The sequence below is a fragment of the Scomber japonicus genome, chromosome 8 (assembly GCF_027409825.1).
Source record: "Scomber japonicus isolate fScoJap1 chromosome 8, fScoJap1.pri, whole genome shotgun sequence".
NCBI lineage: Eukaryota > Metazoa > Chordata > Actinopteri > Scombriformes > Scombridae > Scomber > Scomber japonicus.
The window spans coordinates 28,929,308-28,950,507 of record NC_070585.1 but is presented as its reverse complement, the minus strand read 5'-3'; the positions used below and the strand labels follow the sequence as shown (position 1 = coordinate 28,950,507).

General features: G+C 39.4%; 3 protein-coding genes across 3 annotated transcripts; 1 reads left to right on the top strand and 2 right to left on the bottom strand.

Annotated features, from left to right (window-relative positions):
- Nucleotides 1-52: 52 nt before the first annotated feature.
- Nucleotides 53-7,254, bottom strand: LOC128362845 (GTPase IMAP family member 4-like). The gene is made up of 4 exons (XM_053323695.1): nt 7,133-7,254; nt 2,874-2,950; nt 1,123-2,177; nt 53-76 (listed from the first exon to the last, which is right to left on the bottom strand). The coding sequence occupies exons 1-4, from the start codon at nt 7,252-7,254 to the stop codon at nt 53-55; spliced, it is 1,278 nt and encodes a 425-aa protein (XP_053179670.1).
- On the top strand, nt 7,253-10,250 carry LOC128362844 (GTPase IMAP family member 4-like). Its single transcript, XM_053323694.1, has 3 exons — nt 7,253-7,509; nt 7,875-7,933; nt 9,268-10,250. Exons 1-3 carry the CDS (start codon nt 7,253-7,255, stop codon nt 10,248-10,250), a joined length of 1,299 nt encoding a protein of 432 aa, XP_053179669.1.
- Nucleotides 10,251-10,898: 648 nt separating this feature from the next.
- smu1a (SMU1 DNA replication regulator and spliceosomal factor a) lies at nt 10,899-20,871 on the bottom strand. Its single transcript, XM_053324342.1, has 12 exons — nt 20,755-20,871; nt 19,339-19,549; nt 17,954-18,106; nt 17,150-17,260; nt 16,241-16,369; nt 15,926-16,045; nt 15,443-15,559; nt 14,786-14,913; nt 14,538-14,664; nt 13,788-13,955; nt 13,168-13,320; nt 10,899-11,953 (listed from the first exon to the last, which is right to left on the bottom strand). Exons 1-12 carry the CDS (start codon nt 20,778-20,780, stop codon nt 11,855-11,857), a joined length of 1,542 nt encoding a protein of 513 aa, XP_053180317.1. The 5' UTR covers nt 20,781-20,871; the 3' UTR covers nt 10,899-11,854.
- Nucleotides 20,872-21,200: the final 329 nt, after the last annotated feature.

Sequence of the window (21,200 nt, the reverse complement as noted above, 5' to 3'; positions counted from 1 at the left end):
CATGTAAAACTTAACAAAACTTTTCACGTTATAACATGATAACATACATGTTTCACGTTGTGGGCATGAGGAAACGCTGTGTGGAGAACGTATTCATTGAGGAATATGGCTCATTTACAGGATTTGATCAAGTCCTACTTCATGTTTGGGTTGAGACATGGCGAGATTCTGCTGTTATTGAATGCGTTGGATGATATTGTGCGATTTTGTAGAAATCTGAACTGGGGTATCCGTGTTTTGTGTGACCATGATATGAGAGATTCAACCTTGCTGAGCTGTACTGCTTTAGGTAATAAAACTAATCTACACAGGACAGTGTCTCATTATCCAGACAAAAGGAGAACATGTGTAGAAGTTACTTATCATACAGTATAAGCAAGATTACGTATTAAACAGATTTTCACTTTGTTCAATTGTATCAGTCATAATATGCAAAATATGTCCAGTCTGGTCTTATTCAATGGTTGACATGTTTTCATTTTTATTAAGGAAAATATATCTGAACTCATCAGACATACATGCATACAGTAGAAGATACAAACTGTAATTAAACTCCATCAAATGACTCTTTCAAACTAAAAATGGATCATATGTTTCAGCATGAAGTCTAGCTGACTTTTCATAGCTTTCCCTCAACCTTTGTCTTTCCTCAATAACTTCTGTCAAGCTTCTTCTTTCGTGAATCAAAGAAAAGTTATAATACAAACAAGTAAACCAGAATGATCATACATTATATATATATATATATATATATATATATATATATATATATACATATATATATATATATAGAAGAAATCAATAGATACTGATGGAAATATTAATTTACCCACTAGGTGACACCACATCAAAAGTAATCACCCACCAGAGGTGAGTACAGTTAAATGAAAATGTAACACCATTTAAAGCATTTATTACTATGAATTGTAAAGACTCATTAAGACCATTTTCAAACATACATGTGAAGAGGAAAAGAAGATATGAGAGCCCAACTAATCTACAGTAGCTACCTCACCAAATACAATGAAATGTAATCATTCATTTAGATCAATAAGTGTGTAGGGACTTCTGGAGGTGTCCTCTCTAGATGAACTACCTGCATATGGGAACACCGATTCTTACCGTGTTAAAAATTCCTACTACTATTTCACAGACATTTAAAAAAAAATTTAGAAAAGGATTCATGCTCTCAGCCTCCTGTCTGGCATCATTTTCATGTCTTTCCTGTATCTTTTGTTTTTCCTTTTTGAGCTCTTCTTCATGCCGTTTCTTCATGTTTGCCAGCGCCTTTTCATGATCCTCTCTGTCTTTCTTTTTCTGTGCCTCTGTCTCCTTCCTCTCCCTATCCCTCTCTTTCTCAAGGTTCTTCCACTTTTTCATCATCTCCTCCCTCTCCTTCTTGTTCTCCTTCATCTCCCTCTCTCTCTCAGCCTGGAGTCGGGCATTTATTTCCTTCATCTCTCTTTCATATTTTTCCTGTAATTTCGCCTCCAGTTTTTCTTGTTCTCTGCGTATTTGTTCTTCTTTCTGTTTGAGGATGCGTTGTTTCTCCTTTTCGACTGCCCTCTCAGCCTCTTGGAACATCTCGTTGGTGTAGTGGCTTCCTCCGTTCTCCTGGACTATAGCTCTGATCTTCTGGAGCAGCTCACAGACCTGAGCTTCATCCTTCAGTTTATTATTGAAGACATGGTACTGGCCGTTACATCTGGCTACAAGTTCCTGCAGGTCTGGACTTTCACGCAAGAACTTCTCAATAGTGGTATCTAGTTCATCACCACCAGTAAAGAGCACCATGCTGTATTTGTCTGCAGCCTGGCCAAAGATTTCTTGAATCTTCTGCACCGTCTGCTTTTCTTCTTCAGTGAATCTTCCCAGTCTGATGACCACCAGGAAGACATGGGGTCCAGGAGCAGCATAAGAGATGCACTGGCTTAGGTCTTTCTTTGTTTTTTCCTTGTCAAACCTCGTGTCAAACAGGCCTGGGGTGTCAATAACAGCAACCTGTTGTCCAAACACCTCACCTCTGCCCTTAGAACAGTCTGTAGTCATAGACGTAGGACTGAACTTTGATTCAAAGCATTCTCTTCCCAGGATGGTGTTTCCAGAGGAACTCTTTCCAATTCCAGTCTTCCCCACCATCACTATCCTCAGCTCCTCATTATTGGTTATGTCAGATCCTGTGTAGAAGAATGTGTAAAATGTGTTAAAAAAAAAGTACATTTTCAGAAGTACTTTGTACTTTGCAACTTAAACATGTATGTAAGAAAAGAAAAATGTATTCATCTGCACTGAGAGACAAATGAGGAGCTGGGGGATTGTGAATAAATGAATGTCTTCTACAAACCAACAGTTATTGCAGTTTGAGAAATGGGTTTGAAACAACCTTTTTGCAGAATATTTCCAAGATTCACAAATTCACTCTTAAACTTCTTTGGCTGGCTCTCCATGATCTATCCATGACCATTTACAGGAAGAGGCAACAGTTCATTAAACCGTTTAAAGTCGTTTTTGTTGGCTTGAATTTTAGACCTGCACTGTCATTCCTTCTTATGAGGACGAGTTTGTTTCTGTTACATCATCTAGCAGCCAATAATGTAATAAGCAGATGACGTAATAACTTACCAAAAACGTAATAACATTTCTGAACTAATAATGTCACAAGTTTTTGCCAAAAATACAATAAGTTCAAATGTTATTGGTTTGGTTAAAAACAACCTTTACTAGTGTAATAACTGAAGTTGATAACATAATAATACACTAATATCACATTTATGTCTTTAGCAGTGTTATAGTTGTATGTAGACTATCATATGGTCTGATTCAGCAGTGATGACAGTTATACACCAACATAAAATAATTGTACTGTGACTTACCAAATTTGCTGGCCATGTTTGGGTTGGAATAGTTGCCGTCTATGTTTAGGTTCAAGAATGCAGAGTTGATGCTGCAGCTGAAGTAAAGACACAGAGTTCAGACTGTATCTGCTGCAGCTCCTTAAAAGCATACCTATGCACCAAACCACTCCCACAAGCAGGGGTGGAGCCAATGTGGTGGCTGGGGGTGGCACCTGCCCCCCCCCCCCCCCCCCCCCCCCCCCCGGAATCTGATTGATACTCATTTTATACTAGTAGAATTGTTTTCTTATCCAAAACCAACATTTTTTTGTGATTTTGTATTTCCTGCCTCACTGTCATTACTCAAAGTGCACTCATTTAAATTTTTATTTAAGTTATTGTCTTTTTTTATTTTATTATTATGTCATGATGTATTAGTTACAGCAGGGTTTTCTGTCACAGTTCAGTCATCCAGCCCTAGGTAGTTTTCCACTGACCCTGCCTCTGCCCCACTCAGCCTGTCAGCCACACCCACCTCGTCAGTTCACTCTACTCACCTGTGCACACAGCTGCCTCATCACATGCGATCAGCCCAGCATATACTCTCCAGCTCCACATTCACTCCTTTGCCAGATTGTTCTTTGCCTGTCTTCCCAGTACTGACCTTGTCTGCCTCCTGGTAAATCGACCTTCTGTCCCTAACCAAGAGTTTAGCCTCTCCTCTCCTGATTCCTGTTTGCCGGTTTCTGAACTGTTTGCCTGTCTGCCAGAGTCTGAAGTAAACTGTTGTACTTTTACCACTGTTTCTGAGTCCTTTGTACTGCAATTGGGTCCATACACCACCCGTTACATTTTCTGATTTTCTTCTGTGCAATTCAACACGACATCCTAGGGGAAGCAGTGTATACTACAGTCTCTGGACTCATAGTAAATAGATCTGAGTTAAGCTCTGCTAAAATACTTTACCTTTTAAACGTAAAATGTGTTTTATTTGCCATATATGTTGAAACAAACTCCTGACAACAATAACTAATGTTCTGTGATGATGTTGAGTGGTTGAAATGTTTGTGGAGCAAGTTAAAAACAACCTTTACTAGTGTAATAACTGAAGTTGATAACATAATAATACACTAATATCACATTTATGTCTTTAGCAGTGTTATAGTTGTATGTAGACTATCATATGGTCTGATTCAGCAGTGATCACTATTATACACCAACATAAAATAATTGTACTGTGACTTACCAAATTTGCTGACCACTGAATGGTTTAGGTCCAGAATACATGAATGACATGTTAGTAGAATATAAACCCAGTAGAGCTCTGAGATCTACTGACTCAGGTCAGATAGTTGAGCCCAGAGTTCAAACTAAACATGGTGAAGCAGCTTTTAGCTGTTATGCTGCACACAACTGGAACAAACTACCAGCAGAACTGAAATCAGCCCCAACAGTGAACACTTTAAAATCCAGGTTAAAAACATTTCTCTTCTCCTGTGCTTATGATTGAGCTCTTTTAAAGCACTTTACATTTTAATCTTTCATTTGCACTCTATGTCCTTTTAATGATTTTAAAGCTAATTTATTATTTTATGCTGCAATCATTTTATTTATGTCTTTCTATTTTTCTGTACTTAGTTTTTATTATGGGGGGGTGGGGGGGGTTAATTGTATGTTTTATGTTTCTCAAATTACATGTTTTTCTGTTTTATGTAAAGCACATTGAATTGCCATTGTGTATGAAATGCGCTATATAAATAAAACTGCCTTGCCTTGCCTCTTTACTCCTGTCTTGCTGTGTCAGAGCGAGGTATGGTATGTGTGGTAATGGCAGTATGATCAGACTTGAATAAATTAGGAAATCTCAGAAAGCAGGTTTAAAAAACTCAGAGTTTATGAACCACAAGATGGGAAACAGTTGATCAGAGTCAGTCACTGAGCAAGTTCACTCTGGGTTAAGCCTGTATGTGATGAATTAAAAAAAGCCATCATCAATGGAGTACTGAAACTACTCATTTTGGAAGGCATCACGAACAACAATGCAGTAATATCATGATGACTCATCGCAGGAGTAGGGTTGGCAGGTTAGTTAGTGCTGTTGAACAGCATTCGATATCTTAAAGTCTCCAATCATCAAACAACACCTACAGTTATTGCTTTGTGAACATCTGACTGAAACTCAAACTGGACCCTGCCCTGTCCGTTGACATAAAGCAGTAATTGTTACAGCCTGAATGTTTAAATGTACAAACATCATATTTTCACTTCTGTGATGTAGTCCAATCAAAGTGGTTTGATGTTTAATAGGTGACAGACACAGAAGGCATGATCAGATGTCCAAAGGTAGTTTATTTACAGTATGAAGTGTCACCATGGTACACTTGTAAAAATAAAATAATAAAAAATGAATTGCTCATAAAAGAACGTGTACCACTTCTTCAAATTCAAACTTTTTACATGTCTGACATTTTTCTAGAGTACAGAAAAAACATCAGGAGTGGTACAGAAAAGCACTGACTGAAAGAAATTATCCATAGTGGTTTTACTGTGTCCCTATTTCCAGTTCATATGATTAGATTGTGAAAGGAGGCCTTTTGTGAATGATTGTGAATTTACCCACCTTGATGATTTAAAAAGTAGTTGAGAGATCATCTTGATTGAATATGAGTCCATGAGTAGTTCCACCACAGACAGATTTCCACACTAAATCTCTCAGATGGTTTCACTTAAATAACTGCTCTACCAATAATTAGTAAATATTTATTCTACAGTTTCATAGTGATTTGTTTTTTACATTTAGAAATTACACCTCATGTACTATAATCATCTCAGTGCAGGAACTGCTCTAACAAACTGATAGCTGTCTCTGTGTCATTCCAAAAGGACATGCAGAGGTTTTATTCTGAGCTGAGGCTGAATTCATGCTGTGTAACATTTGAATGTGAGAGCAATAACAGCTGTTCAAAGAAATGTGCATAAAAGTCATAACTTTAGATCCTTGATCAACATACTAATATCCAACCAGCACTTAGACTCTGACAGACAGTAAACCTCTGTTAATTAATGTTCTTTGATGAGGAAGTAAAACATTGTGTCCTGCTGTGTCAGAGCGAGGTATGGTATGTGTGGTAATGGTAGTATGATCTGTCTGTTAAGTTAAAGCAGTGATTGTTACAGCCTGAATGTTTAAATGTACAGACATCATATTTACACTTCTCTTTATATATAGTGTTTTGTCGCAGACATCATTGTGAATTAAATGGATACATTGCTGTTATCACCAGCCAAAACCTAAAAAGGTAAAAGGTGTGTTTATAAACACTAACACAATCACACAGATGTTTTCATGCCAGGAGGCCTAAGACCACCAGGAGTCAGACCAAATCAGACCAGGTCCACAGGACCAGTTTTCATATGCAGAAAAGTTTTACAAATCTGAAACTGAGTGTGTGGAGTCTTGTTGTTAATCTGGTCCAGATTTATCAACTATAAGTAATACATTACTTACTTTGTAATCAGCAGCATGAAAGTGAAATTACTGTAAAAACATGTGTATAAGTTCAAATTAAAGGTGCCTCTGACCATATGATGTTCTGAGTAGCATTCTGTACTTACGCTGTGTTGGCTACAATTATTACCAATACTAACTGTTAGTCAGTTAACATTACCCAAACAAACATTTCAAAGATTAACTGAGGAAACTAATAACGGTCACTCACTAATCAAATGTATGCAAGATGCAAATGTTTGAAAAGAAACATACCAGGTTCTGTTTGGTGCAGCGTTATGCTTTCGTCCACCATCGCCTTCAGCATTGCTGTTGTGGAGTCTAGTGTCCCAGTAATTTGGCACACAGGAGGACCAAGTCCAGGACATCAAAGTGGGGATATCTCCTTGGGGACTGTTGCTGCTTTGGCCAAGTTCCTTTTTTTGGTCCCTAGAGACTTTTTTCAGCTTCTTCAGCTTGTTACTGATCTGTTCTATGGTCCTCTCATTACCCCGTTGCAGCCTACTTGCGCTGTATTTGTTGAAATACAGGCTTGCTCTGAGAAGCTCCGAGAAGCTCCTCTATCGCCACAGCTTTCTTCTTGACAGACCACTGCTAGCACAGTCTTGTTATTTTGATTGGTCACAATAACGTCTCCCTTCCAGGGTGCCTACAGGTTCCAGCCTCCTCTGTTCCTTGCCCTGGAGAAATAAAAGGTTCTCCTGCCTATCTGCCATTCCAGAGCCACCCTCCTCTGCTCTACTGACCTGTATGTCACCACTGCTGAGTGCCATTGCACCAAGGCCCCCACCTATCAACCTGGCCAGAACGTTTGGCTGTCCACCAGAAGTTGACACCTAGGTTCATTGGCCCATTCGAGGTCCAGAAGGTCATTAACCGAGCAACATTGAGGCTCAAGTTGCCCAGGTCCATGAGGATCCACCCAACATTTCACATCTCCACAGTCAAGCTGGTCCGCGAGAGTACTTTGATTACTGCTGTTCCTCCTCCTACACCGCCCTGGTTCATCGACGGGGGTCCAGCCTATATGGTTCCTCGCTTGCTTCGGTCTTGCCGCCATGGAAGAGGCCTGCAGTACTTGGTCACCACATCCTTGATGACCAACTCATCAGGGACTTTCATCGTTGCCACCTGGATCAATCCTCTAAGGCCCCAATGCCTGCCAGGGTCACCGCCCCTGAGACTATGTCTATACTATATAAGGATGAGGAGGCGCGGGTGTTGTATGTTGACTGATAACAGCAATGTATTTAGCAATCTCTTTCAAAAGATGTCTTTGACACAATTTAATATAGAAAGAGAACAGTGAACAGAGAACTGAACAGTTTTAATTGAACAGGTCAGGATTCAGTTTCAGTTTCAGTGTTCACAGTGCAATAACTGAAGGTGTGGTTTTCTGCTTGGAGACATAAAGAGTAGAGCAACAGCAGAGAGACTGAACTCCATTCACCAGTACCGGCATCTGCACTCTGAAACATGGCCAGTCATTACTTCTCCTGTGGTAAGTCATCCTTAGCGCCACGGGTTCTCAGCTCCAAGGCACTCCATTCCAGTAAAGCTGGAAAGGAGTGCCTCGGGGCAGAGCCCCGAGGCAACTATTAATCTTCTCCATACTTCTTCTTCTTCTTCTTCTTCTTCTTCTTCTTCTTCCGCCGTTTTTTGGCGTGTAACTCCTCCCACAGCTTTGAGAAAACCACAACAATATATATATCAAACCGTGCGTCTCGATCGGGGGAGGGGTACTATGACTTTTGGTGTTGAAATTCCAATTTTTCCCAAAGTTATTCCCAAAAAAACGGGAGATTTCTCCATTGAAAATGAATGGGATTTTTTTTTTTAAACACAAAATTTCACCTTTTTTCAGAGTCACCTAGCTCTCTCTTACGTGCACGTAGAAACATCATTCAAACTTTAAAATGGAGGAAAACTTGTGCTCTCTCCAAAACACCAAACTATTTTTACATAAAATGTAAACTTTTCAAACTATGAGCAGTCAAACGAGGAGTGGAAATCACTTTTTCGTCAAAGTTAGAGTGGAAGCAGCAGTTAGCTAGAGTGTGGGAAGCAGTAAAAAATAACCTTAATTTTTGTTTTTGACTCAAGCTCACGGCCAAACCGTAAAAAAGAGACAAATAATTTTTGGTCAAAATGTAGACATAGGTGTTGGGACTCATAAAATGTGAAGTTGACAGGCGGAGTCTGCACAAAATTTAAACAGGGGGGCCGAGACCGGTGGCACTACCTGTCTCGCTCCCCATTGACTCTAATGTAATCGTCTTCTTTTTTCAAAAGAATCTCACTCTGTGTTCACACTGAGCTTACTCCCTCATTTTAAGGAATATCTGAATAAAATAAACACTGTCAGAATCTGCCGGCTTCTGTGTCTCTCACGGTGTTTTCGGCTTTTGGGCAGGACTTACGGTTTTCTCACAGTTTGTAATTGTTCGGGACCTTGTCAGAAGCTAAATTCTCCAGAATTTTGAGATTTTTTTCCAAGCAGATTCTCTAATCGCCATAGCAACCGCAGGGCCTTAGCTGCCCTCAGCAACCTGTCGCTGGGCAGAAACTGACCTACTTTTTTGTGATTGGCTGAACTGACCTACCTTTTTGTGATTGGCTAATTCTACCTGTCTGTCTGCTTTGCCAGTTAACTGAGCTAATTCATTTGAATGGCTGCTCATAGTTTGAAAAGTTTACATTTTATGTAAAAATAGTTTGGTGTTTTGGAGAGAGCACAAGTTTTCCTCCATTTTAAAGTTTGAATGACGTTTCTACGTGCACGTAAGAGAGAGCTAGGTGACTGAAAATGACTTCTCTTCTGCACGAAACGGACCTCGATATGTGTTTAACTTGCATCTATGATGACACCAGGTGCCTGACTCTAGGATAGCATTCTCATATAATGTTATTTATTCTTCCATTCAGGACAGAATAATGAGGAGCTGAGGATAGTGATGGTGGGGAAGACTGGAATTGGAAAGAGTTCCTCTGGAAACACCATCCTGGGAAGACAATGCTTTGAATCAAAGTTCAGTGCTGTGTCTATGACTACAGACTGTTCTAAGGGTACAGGTGAGGTGTTTGGACAACAGGTTGCTGTTATTGACACCCCAGGCCTGTTTGACACGAGGTTTGACAAGGAAAAAACAAATAAAGACCTAAGCCAGTGCATCACTTATGCTGCTCCTGGACCCCATGTCTTCCTGGTGGTCATCAGACTGGGAAGATTCACTGAAGAAGAAAAGCAGACGGTGCAGAAGATTCAAGAAATCTTTGGCCAGGCTGCAGACAAATACAGCATGGTGCTCTTTACTGGTGGCGATCTTCTTGATACCACTATTGAGGAGTTCTTGAGTGAAAGTCCAGACCTGCAGAAACTTATAGCCAGATGTAACGGCCAGTACCATGTCTTCAATAATAAACTGAAGGATGAAGCTCAGGTCTGTGAGCTGCTCCAGAAGATCAGAGCTATAGTCCAGGAGAACGGAGGAAGCCACTACACCAACGACAAGTTCCAAGAGGCTGCGAGGGCAGTCGAAGAGGAGAAACGACGCATCCTCAAACAGAAGGAAGAACAAAAACGCAAAGAACAAGAAAAACTGGAGGCGAAATTACAGGAAGAAAATGAAAAAGAGATGAAGAAAATAAATGCCCGACTCCAGGCTGAGAGAGAGAGGGAGAGGAGAGAGAGAGAGAAGGAAATGAGGGAATTGGAGGAGAGGGAGAGGGAGAAGGAAAGAGAGAGGCAGGAAAGAGAAATAGAAATGAGGAGAGAGAGAGAAGAGAGAGAGAGAGCAATTGCAAATATGCAGAGACAATTAGAGGAAAAACGTGAAAGAGAACTGGAAGAGGAAAGAGAAAGGCTGAGAAGGCAAAGACAGCAGCCGGATAATTGTACAATTCTCTGATTTGGTTATTCTGTTCTTTTTATTTGTGTGCTACTCAGCTGAGCTAAAATAAACAATCTTCAAATTCAATATGTCTTCCTCTCATTATGCAACAATGTTGAATACACATATTGCGAGAGACGTATGTACTACATATAGACGTATACTACATTTCAGCACCAACATACGTCTCTCGTCTTTTACCATATGAACACTGATGGCCTCTCAGGTGACCAAAAGTCTGCTAATAGTTCCCAAAGTTCAGACTAAACCTTCCATATGTATTTAGTCGATATCCACTGAGCTGTAACAAACCCTCTGAATTACATACTTGAAAAAAACATGAACTTAAAAACCTGGTTTTATTTAATCTCCACTGCTTTATATCTACCTTGTATTTATTTTCAGTTTTTCTTTTTCAATATCATAGAATGACTACTATTCATTTGTTCATTAAAGTATTGTGTGATTTACTTATAATTTAATCTATCATCCCGGAAAGATGTTTAGTAACGGTTATATAGTGACACCTGCTGTCCTTGTTTCATCAAGCCTTCACACTAAAATCACATTTTTGGAGCATTAACCATTTTTTCCCACACTCCAGCTCTCCACTAACACAGGAAACACAATTTGAAGACACTCACAACACATAACTGGTCTGGTTAAATAACTTTAATGGCACAGATGACGGATTTATGGGACATTTGTACATCTGGAAACATGGAAGTCCTTGAAATATTAAGTCTCACTTCAAATGCATGTATTCAATGTAGGAAAAATGCCTGTCAGTAAAATGACTTATTAAATTAAATGTATAGGTTAAAGTTCATTTAGACATGAAGTAGCTGTTTATGAATCATTTTAGGAAACAAAATATATATATGTGAAACTTTTTGAGGTGGGACTCTTCACTTCTTGCCATGACTTGAAAAAAAAAAAAAAAGACACAAACAGTATTTAACCAGGTCTTCTTTGGAAAAAAAAAAATCAAAAACGCTAATAAAAAAACATATTTACAAAGAAAAATTGGAATTTTAAAAAATAAGAATTGAGTCTAGTATCTACACTCCTCACCTCCGAACATCTGACACCTCAGAAAACAAAAAAGTAAGCTCAGGTGTTTAACAGCAGAGCCTTATTTAATTTATCTGCGGCTTATGACACTGACTGAATAGCATTAAAACAAAGCAAATCATGTTTTTATAAGACACATATTCAATTATTTATTTGCTGGACAACCTGTACATTGTTTCTCAAGACCTCACAGATTCAGGAAAAATAAGGCTCTACTGTGCAAAACACGTCAAACCCCCCCCCAAATCTGACATCAACTACTAATATTCAGCTGTGTGGATTCAAAAATGTAAAAAAAGAAAAACACACAAATATCTTAAATCACTCGTACAAACATGCAGCTGAACGTGTTAAACTGAGTATCACTGAGGGTCGTCGACATCCAGAGCTTTCAGTCCATGTTGACCCCGAGGATGTACAAAGTATAAAAAGACAAAATAAAAATAAAAAATAAACGGGCGGAGCAGTGTCTGAAGTGAGGAGAGCAGCCGCAGAGTGAGAATGTCCGGTCTCAGGTTTTGGGTTTTGGGGGGTGGTCCGACGCCTCCTCAAGGTTTCCAGAGCTTCAGCAGACCGTCCTCGCTGTAGGTGGAGATCAGGTTCTGGTGCGGGTGGTGGGCGATGCCGATCACGTCTTTCTCGTGGACCTGCAGGAAGAGGAGGGGACGAAGATTAGAGAGCTATTTAAACCTGTGTTAGCTCATTTTTTGGGGGAAACTTTTATACAGTGACATTAACAAATGATCACCTTTTAAGCTGATATGTTGTTAATATGTTGCTCATTGCCACAACCAACAACTATAGAGCAATATTATCATTCATTTGGAGTCATGTTTCTGTCCACCTGCTGAATCTAAGTCCAATATTCACTCTGTTTTAGCTCTGTTTATGTCATATCTGGCTTTTTAGCTGCTAAATTGCTTGCTGTTTGGTGCTGAGCAGGTAGTGAACAGTGGCTTTTTAGAGCTTCTTCTCTGAAAACAGCTGCTATGAGATAGCTGAGAGTGAATCTAAACAGTAAAGTTGAGAGGAAACTGCAGAGTTGCTAATAATTCCCTGTACTCACTGACATTTGATACATTGATTTTAAGTTATTGTAATGAAATTTTCAACTTAGTTACAAAAAAGCAGCAAGTACAAATTGTCACCAGTAAATCACACTATTTGTTCAAGTAACTAACAAAATACTGACTCAAAAATACCTTCATTCAATGACAACCAACTAATCAATCAATCAGAATTCAGTTAGATTATGTGAAATTAAAAAACAAAAAAACTAATCAGTTTAATATTACTGACTGCATCTATAGCTACACTATATAATATATATAATGTCATCATTTATAATAATAATACATCATTGCTAATTTCCTAGTGGGAATAAGACCACCAGTCCTGACTGTTTTTGTTCTTGAGTCAAATGAGATGCATAAAAAAGCTTTTATAGAAACACTGAATATAGAATATCTGTAATAACTAAACAGTGTTTGGAAATGACCTTCTTGATTGGTATTAACTAGTATAGTAACATTTAATTATTCAAAGAAACTGTGCATTAATACTGGATTATTTGCTAGTTAGTGATAACACTGCTACATTATAAAGTCCAGTGTGTTTATAAATGTACAAAAACACCAAAGAAACAAAAGGTTTGGTGACTTCTGCAGCTGTTGGTCTTCATCAAACCTGCAAACTGCACAAAGATCACAGAGCTTCGCCCCCACACCTCCAACACTGTCAGATCTTTTTTTTTTTGGTAGCAGCAGCAGCGGCATCAGGAGGAGCAGGAGGAGGTGGAGAACGTGCTCTGTATTATTTTTGGGACACTTTGATCTGCGGCTCCTGAAGCTCAGTAACGTACCGTCAGCGTTCGCTCCAGCTTGCCGGTGACGGTGCTGAAGCAGTAGAGCACAAAGTCTTCACCCACGCAGTAGATCCACTCGCCGCGAGGAGACAGAGTGCAGCACACAAAGTCACCTCCTTCCCTTTTACCGGAGCTGAAACTCCTCACGATCTGCACAGCGGAGAAGACATGTGAGAAAACAGGCAGGTAGGCACATTCATTACTGTTACATCATAAAACATGTTCAAATATTAATACAATCACTATGAAGCAAATTTATTCTGCTATTTATTACTCAGTACTCAGGACTGCCTGCTTTTCTTCAGTTATTTGCTGAGACTGCATTAAAACTCCTATTAAAAATGAATACTAAACAATTTATCTCACTAGGAAAACCACCTGTAAGTTTCCATCCTGGGACTGAGCACTAAGTCTGATAAATTACATGCCAAACTTTGGAAGACACAAAGAAAAGTTAAAGACTTGAAAAGTTCAAACGCTAGTAAAAAAGATGTGACTTGAGAGAAACTAATGAGTATTAATTTCTAAAAGGAGATCCTACAATTCTCCTCAGTGTATTTAAATAGTTTGTAGTAGCATATAAGCTGTCCTGGGCTGCAGTGAGGAGCTGTACTAACCTGTCCCTGCATGTTCATGATGACCACGGTGTTGGAGCGATTACACACTACGAAGTGCTCGGGGTTTTTGGGCAGCAGGATGACGTTGTTGACGGTGATGTCCGTGCCGGCCGACGTACCCAGAGGTTTGAAGGTGCTGCTGCACTCGGTGGTCTTCACGTTCCACATCTGGAGGCGGGAAACATCGGCCGTTATGAGAGAGACATAAGATACATACATACAGATGTGTTGGATATACTACTTTACTTCAATTCAACTGTGTATCTATCAGGGTTATTATAGTTAGTTTGGGAAAAATCCCACACATTTGAAAGTTCATCTTCGTGGTTAAAGAATGAAATTAAAAAGGACTTGATGATAAAACATATTTGGTGTCACACATTCTTTCATCCTTTTCAGCTTCTACAAGTCAAGGCTTTCTCTTAATACCTGAAACACTAAAACTAAATAAAAACTAAACTGAAACTAGTCAATCACTTGTTAACCCTCGTGTTGTCCTCAAGTCAAGGAAGGAAGGATGGAGAAAGAAAGGAAAGGAGGAAGGGAGGAAGGATGGAAGGGAGGGAGGAAGGAAGGAAGGAAGGGAGGGAGGGAGGGAGGGAGGGAGGAAGGATGGAAGGGAGGGAGGAAGGAAGGAACAGTCAAAACAGACGGGAGAACGACATGAAGGTTAAACTAAAACTGAACTGAAATAAAAACTTCTAAACTATAATAACCTTGGTTGAGATATTGACAATGTGCTTCTCTTACCTTCACTGTACCGTCAGAGGAGGCGCTGACGATGTGGTGACCGTCTGGAGTGAACGTGGCCTCGTTGACGAATGAGGAGTGACCGCGAAACTCCTTCAGAGTTTTACCCGACTTCAATCCGTGAATTCTGAGGCGGAAACACAAAGAATTAAATGCATGATCAACAAAAAAAAACAATCGTATTGTGTATCTTCAGAGTCTAAATAACAGCACTGTTGGGTTTTAAAGGCTCAGATATGTTTATTTACCTGATTGTCTGGTCGAAGGAGGCGCTGAGGAGCTGGCTGCTGTCTTTACAGAAGCTGATGCATGTTACTCCTTTACTGTGAGCACGTTCAAACCTCCTCAGACACTGACCGCTCTGGATCTTCCACACCTACAAGTTACACACAAGCATAAAATGCGTTAGTTCAGATTCTGTTGTTTTAACTCGTTTTCTTCTGGTTGATGAAAGACGATCTATGAATTTGAGAGCTGGGATTATGTTAAAGTGACAAAATGTAAAGAAAAGAGTTTTGACATATATTTGGTTCAATGTTCTTGTTAACTATTTGCCTTTCAAGAACACTGCGATCATCTGCTGCTGCAGGTTTATTGGAGGTTTCCAGCAATAGCAGAAAGAAAATTGGGGGTGCAGCTTTTGTCAATTAGGTCCTGAAACTATTGAACAAACTACCCATAGATATCAAGGAAGCCAGTTCACTACATATTTTTAAAAGATCTCGTATCTCTTCACTTTAGCTTTTAATTAGCTCTTCTATCACTTACTACTGCACTTCTTTTAGTAGTTGCATTTTACTTGATTTATGTGAAGCACTTTTAATTTCCTTTTATTATTATAACTCTGGTTTGACTAAAATGAAGTGAGAGTAATAAGAGGGAGAGGCTTAATTTTCCTCGTCTACCTTGATCTTTCCATCCTGAGCGCCGGTGGCTAACATCTCCGTGTCTCGACTGAAGCCCATACACAACACTGCATCGTCCATCATCATGAAGTTATCCTGAGCCTGGTACTTAAGATCCTGAAGGACACAATGCGTGCAAACAACATGAGATCAATGAAAACAGATGACATAAAATATATTCTATATCTACATGAGACATATTTTACATGGATGCAAGCCAACAACTGCAATTCATTTTAAAATAGTCAATTCAGATGCACTTTAACACTTAAATACACAGCTACAGCTCACAGCTACTTTACATAATTAACAAATGACTCAAATCTGCTACTTTTAAAAGCTGTTGCTCACAAGCTTCTGCACTCTACTCACTTTTTTTCATTTAAAGAATAAACATAAATCACTTTGGATATAGAGTTTTAAAGTATTCATTAATTTCATTTTGTTGGACTGTCTAGTTTCTGTGTGTTTCCTTTTAGTTACCTTTCTGATTTTGCCCGTGGTGAAGTTCCAAACCTCGATGAAGCCGTCCACAGAGCCGGTGACCAGATACTGACCGTCAGGGGAGAAGCGGGAACACTCTACGTGGGATTTCTGTCCAAACTGTGGAGGAGGAAAAAAAAAAAAAAGAGGCCACGTCACAACATTTTCAGGGTTGATATGATTAATAAAAAAAACGACAGTAATGTTAAGCTGAGCGGTGCTGAACAGATGGAGCTAATCAGAGCAAAGGAAGCAGAACATCAATATTGTCTCCCAGCGTTCACACTTTGAGACTTTGAGACGAGAGTAGGTTACCTTGATGTGTCTGCTGAGCTGCGTGGGGAAGCGCTCCTCTTCCACATCTTTGACGGCGGCTTTACCTCTGAATAAATCGATGGTCATTCCAGGAGGGAGGAGACCCTGATGCTGCTGCCACTTCAGAGACTGAGGAGAGGAGGAATGGAGAGAGAGGGCGACTTCAAAATTAGTTTAAAGCAGGGGGGTCAAACTCCTCTTCATTCAAAGGCCACATACAGCCCAATTTGATCTTATGTGGGCCGGTCCATTAAAAAGATGGAAGGAAGAAAGGGAGAATTGAAGGAAAAATGGAAGGATGGAAGGAAGAAAGGAAAGATTGAAGGGAGGAAGGACAGATGGAGGTAAGGAAGGAGTGAAAGAGAGATGGAAGGAAGAGCAGACAGGAAGGAAAGAAAGAAAGAAAGGAAAGATGGAAGGAAGGAAGGAAAGATTATAGGGAGGAAAAGGAGAGAAGACAGTAAGGAAAGATGGGAGAAAGGAAGGAAGGAAGGAAAGATTGAAGGGAGGAAGGACAGATGGAAGTAAGGAAGGAGTGAAAGACAGATGGAAGGAAGAGAAGACAGGAAGGAACGAAAGAAAGAAAGGACAAATAGAATGAATAAAGGGAGGAAGGAAAGATGGAAGGAAGGAAGAGGAGAGAAGACAGTAAGGAAAGATGGAAGAAAGGAAGGGAGGAAGGAAAGACTGAAGGAAGGAAGGACAGATGGAAGTAAGGAAGGAGTGAAAGAGAGATGGAAGGAAGAGAAGACAGGAAGGAACAAAAAGAAAGAAAGGACAGATGGAAGGAACAAGGGTGGATGGAAAAGAAGACAGGAAGGAAAGTGGGCCAGATCGGCGGGCCTGGTTTAAAGGATGCTGTAACTTATGAGGGAATCACAGACTCTCAGGCTTCCTGATGTGTCTTACCTGTCCGAGCAGAGCCATGAGACGAGAGGGCGGCACCACGCTGACCTCCCCCGCCAGCGCCTGAGCGATGGCTGCTCGTCGCTTCTCCTTACTGCTGCCGTCCGGGTACGCCTAGAGGACGGCAGGAAAAACAAAATAATGACAATCACACTCCACACAACTTGTATTTCACCAACGTATTTCTGTTTGTACAACAAAAGGAAGCTAATTAGTGAGAGTTAGATATCTTGTTTAATAATGAATGAATGAATGAATGAATGAATGCCTTTATTGTTACTGCATGTTAATATACAATGAACGTTGTTGTCTCTCATGAAAGAAAACTGTTTCCATTCACTCTGCTCAAAACACTCTGGAGGTGCAACATTTCAGGACCCTGTAGCATCTTCCAGTTAAAATAACCTTTAACTATTATTTGTGAGACCCAGAAGCCTGTTTAATGTATTTATCCCATTATAAAGACTTGTCTACAAATTATTTTACTTTTTAGAGTCTAAGATCAATGGATTTTGTAAAAGTAGATTAGTTAAAACACATTTTACACCATCATACATTCAAAATGTGGTATTTTCTGGTGCAGTAAATGAGGTCAACATGTATTAAAGGACCATTCTGAATGTGGCTCAAGTGACATAAAATAAAGAGAAACCCCAAAAAGTGCTGTTTGGGTACCAGTCCCTCGCCTAAAGCTTAGACAGACCAACTAAAGGGTTTTTGAGTACTGAGGAGCCAAAATCAGCTGATCTACCACACCACTTGATCTTTATATGATTGCATCTTGTCGTGTTTTTGGTTTGGACTCACCTCTCTGGGATCGAAGTAGGAGCGAGCCAGCAGGTTCTCCAGGTGAATGTATCTCTCCGGCTGCGTTTGTTTCAGCATGATCATGGGGTCGGTCTGCCTGAGGAGGGAACGGGCTGCACCCAACTCTCTCAACTCGATCAGCTCCAGCACCACCTGGTTGGAACAAGACAATAGAAACACTCAATGACATGAAACATGACTTCAAGCATAATCTACCAGGCTGTCTACATTAGAAGATCCACCGCTGTGTTTTCCTAAAATACACTTAACTAGAAAAATTTGAAATCAAAAAGTTGGTAACAAGAAAATAAATGCCAACATTAAGCTAAATGAGTATAGTAGAAACTTCTACGTACTAAATAATAGCTACCATGAGATTAAACACACTGATTCATTGAATACAAGACTTCAGACTTCATACATCAACCAATTACACAAAGACCAAAGGAAAAGACAACACCACAGATGAACAGCTGGTCCACAAAGCCGGTGAGTTTCAGGTCAACAAAACACTGGAATATGAAACTGGTGTATTAACTCTTATATAATGGTCTGGCCCTTCACAGTTTACCCTCTATACTTTATTTCTGAATGGGTGATTAATCCTTAATGAAGCTTTCAGAGAGCAGAGAGAGTGGAAGTGTTGAGGGTGTTTTTTCTTCTCTCAAATATAAAAATCAGTCAAATTTGACAAGGGCTGGGTATCATTTAAAAAAATGACAATCCCATTATTAATCCAAGTACCCTTAAAGTGATACCGATACCAAGTGAGTACTTCATTCGATACCCATTACACATTTAGTGCTCTGTCTTTTATCCGGTGTATCAGGTGTGTAGTGTAGACACACTTTAGAGCATTTAGGTGGCATCTTTGCTGCTGAACGACTAAGCATGTTAACTCAAACTCACCACGACTTCACCACCACAGACGGGTTGTAGCTGCTGTGGCAGTGGACCAATCACATGACGCATTAAATGAAAGAACGCTTGCGTTGATTGGCTATGAGCAAGTCGGTACAAATAGTCATATTTTCTAGCTCTGGATGCAAAAAGGATCGATTGCAGGTATCATTTGGTGGGAGACATTTCGATACTATTTGGTATCAATTTATTTTGGTCGATACCTTAAAAAAGGTATAAAGTAGTAATACCCAGCCCTAAATTTGACCCTGAACAGTATGTAAGGGTTAAGATCATGAAATGAAAGAAAATGTGAAGCAGGTAGAAAATGAAAGAAGGCTAGAACATGTCTTAACTCCTTAAACCTCTAATGAAAGCATAGGACAACAATAGACAATGAAAATCTAATGTGTGCATGAAGTCAACATGCTATGGACACAGATCAGGTTATTCCAGCTTCACACCACGATAAAGTCACACCGTACCTGTTCGTAAAGGTCGATCAGGGTTTTATCTGGCAGCTTGAGGGACTGGATGGCTTGCAGGACGGTGTCCCAATGGCCGCTGTTAATGTCCGCCACGAAGCTCTCGATACTGTCCACTGTGTTCAAAGACACTGTGGTCTCCTCCTGCAGCGTGACCAGAGTCCTCTGCAGATTGTTTTCTTTCAGGTACTGCATGATCAGACGGATCACGCTGTGGGGAAAACAAAAATTAAAATGAGTCAACTGGAATGTTACAAAGACTTAGTGTATGTTAACAATGTAGATAACCTATTAGGAGCACTAAACATATGCAATAAACATAAAGTAGAATTATTACCTTTACGAAAATGTCAAGAAAAACTGAAACTGGTTCAACTTTGTAAGAGTAGAGATATAACAAAGCTGTTGTATTGGATTTAATTAGATTAAACAGATGAGTATGTATCAGTCTAAGTGATGAGAAACACCACAGAAATGAAAATGATGTGTAATAATTGTTGTAATAATCTTTTTAGTAGTGTTTCTATTAAATAGTTTGTCCAGTAGGAAGCACATACAAGTTTATTTTTCAGATGCAAAATGTACCTTTCAATAAATCTCATGTTTCAAGATTCAATATTATTACACAACGAAAATTCAGTACACTGCCTAAAACGAAACTCAAGGTATTCACATAAAAAGAAAGATGTATCATACACACACACACTCATCAAAACATGTTCACATTCAGCTACCAACATATGCTTAAAAGAAAGTAAAAAAAAAAGTGTTGCTAAAGTTTGGACCTCTTCAGACTTCATCTCTTGTCTACATTACACCTTACACAGTAGTTCAAGTTGTGCAATAAAAATCTCTATTCTGCAAACATTAATATCAGCCAATATATCTAATAATCTGACTTTTTAAGTCTTTAAACTATCGGACATGAGGCATGAAACAGAGTATTTCAGAGTATGACAGCTGCCCTAATGTTATAACATGATCTAGAATTGCATAAATTAGCTGATACTAACATGTTGGAGAATATGGACACTAGTGCAGATACCGACAACAACAATAATAATAAATTACATTAATTTTATGCTTTTTCAGGACGAGAGGTTTGAATAATTTAGTTAAACTTGCAGCATAACTCCTCTAATATTTACTTTTAATCCTCTTTATTAAGAAAGGAGAAGCTGAAGGAGACCTATCACGTAGAATAGTAATCTACAGAAAACACAATGACAGTTTAAAATTAAATAAATGATATAAAACTGCAGAAGACTGGTGCTAACTTAGCTTAGCTTAGCATGCTAACCCTAACCCACTGCAGCAGGCCTCACTCCCACGAAACACGATCAAAAGCGGAATAATAAGAAGGCTATATGTTGTATAGTCGATCTGAAACAGTAAGTTATTAGTCGGGTCACTTACTCTGCGGATTCGACTTCCAGAGACATGATTATTTATCTAAATAAACAATAACAACAGTCACAAGATGCTAAAGAGTCTGCAGCGAGACACACGTAGGGCAACCGGAAGTACAGCCGGAAGTATACGATGAAGTACCGAAACCCCTCCAAAATAAGATCGTCCTGTTTCAGATTTCAGAGTCACTTCATTAAACATTTGGGGTAGTAATAAAAATAGCTAATCAAATAGAAACAATGTGTTAATGCTACAAAAAGCTCCCGAAGTTATCCTGATGGTAAATCTGGACAACATTATTGTTTAACTTATTACAAAAACATATTATTTAGAGAAAAGACATGCATCACACAGGCTATGTAACTTAGTAAAGAATATGAGAGCCTTCAGTTCCATTTTCAGTTTTTTTTTTTTTTTTTTAATTAAATTGCCATCTCACTGTAAAGCACGTT

Excerpts from the sequence above, each read along its gene's own strand:
- LOC128362844 (XM_053323694.1), top strand. The coding sequence starts at position 7,253 with ATGAGGATCCACCCAACATTTCACATCTCCACAGTCAAGCTGGTCCGC. Across the intron at positions 7,510-7,874 it reads AGGCCCCAATGCCTGCCAGG|CTCCAAGGCACTCCATTCCA; the intron begins GTCACCGCCCCT and ends ACGGGTTCTCAG. Across the intron at positions 7,934-9,267 it reads CCTCGGGGCAGAGCCCCGAG|GACAGAATAATGAGGAGCTG; the intron begins GCAACTATTAAT and ends TCTTCCATTCAG.
- LOC128362845 (XM_053323695.1), bottom strand. The coding sequence starts at position 7,254 with ATGGACCTGGGCAACTTGAGCCTCAATGTTGCTCGGTTAATGACCTTC. Across the intron at positions 2,178-2,873 it reads AAACATGGCCAGCAAATTTG|GATCTGACATAACCAATAAT; the intron begins GTAAGTCACAGT and ends TCTTCTACACAG. Across the intron at positions 77-1,122 it reads TAGTAGGAATTTTTAACACG|CGTTTCCTCATGCCCACAAC; the intron begins GTAAGAATCGGT and ends TTCTCCACACAG.
- smu1a (XM_053324342.1), bottom strand. The coding sequence starts at position 20,780 with ATGTCTCTGGAAGTCGAATCCGCAGA. Across the intron at positions 14,914-15,442 it reads CTCAGGATGGAAAGATCAAG|GTGTGGAAGATCCAGAGCGG; the intron begins GTAGACGAGGAA and ends TGTAACTTGTAG. Across the intron at positions 13,956-14,537 it reads CCTCTGACGGTACAGTGAAG|ATGTGGAACGTGAAGACCAC; the intron begins GTAAGAGAAGCA and ends TCCCGCCTCCAG.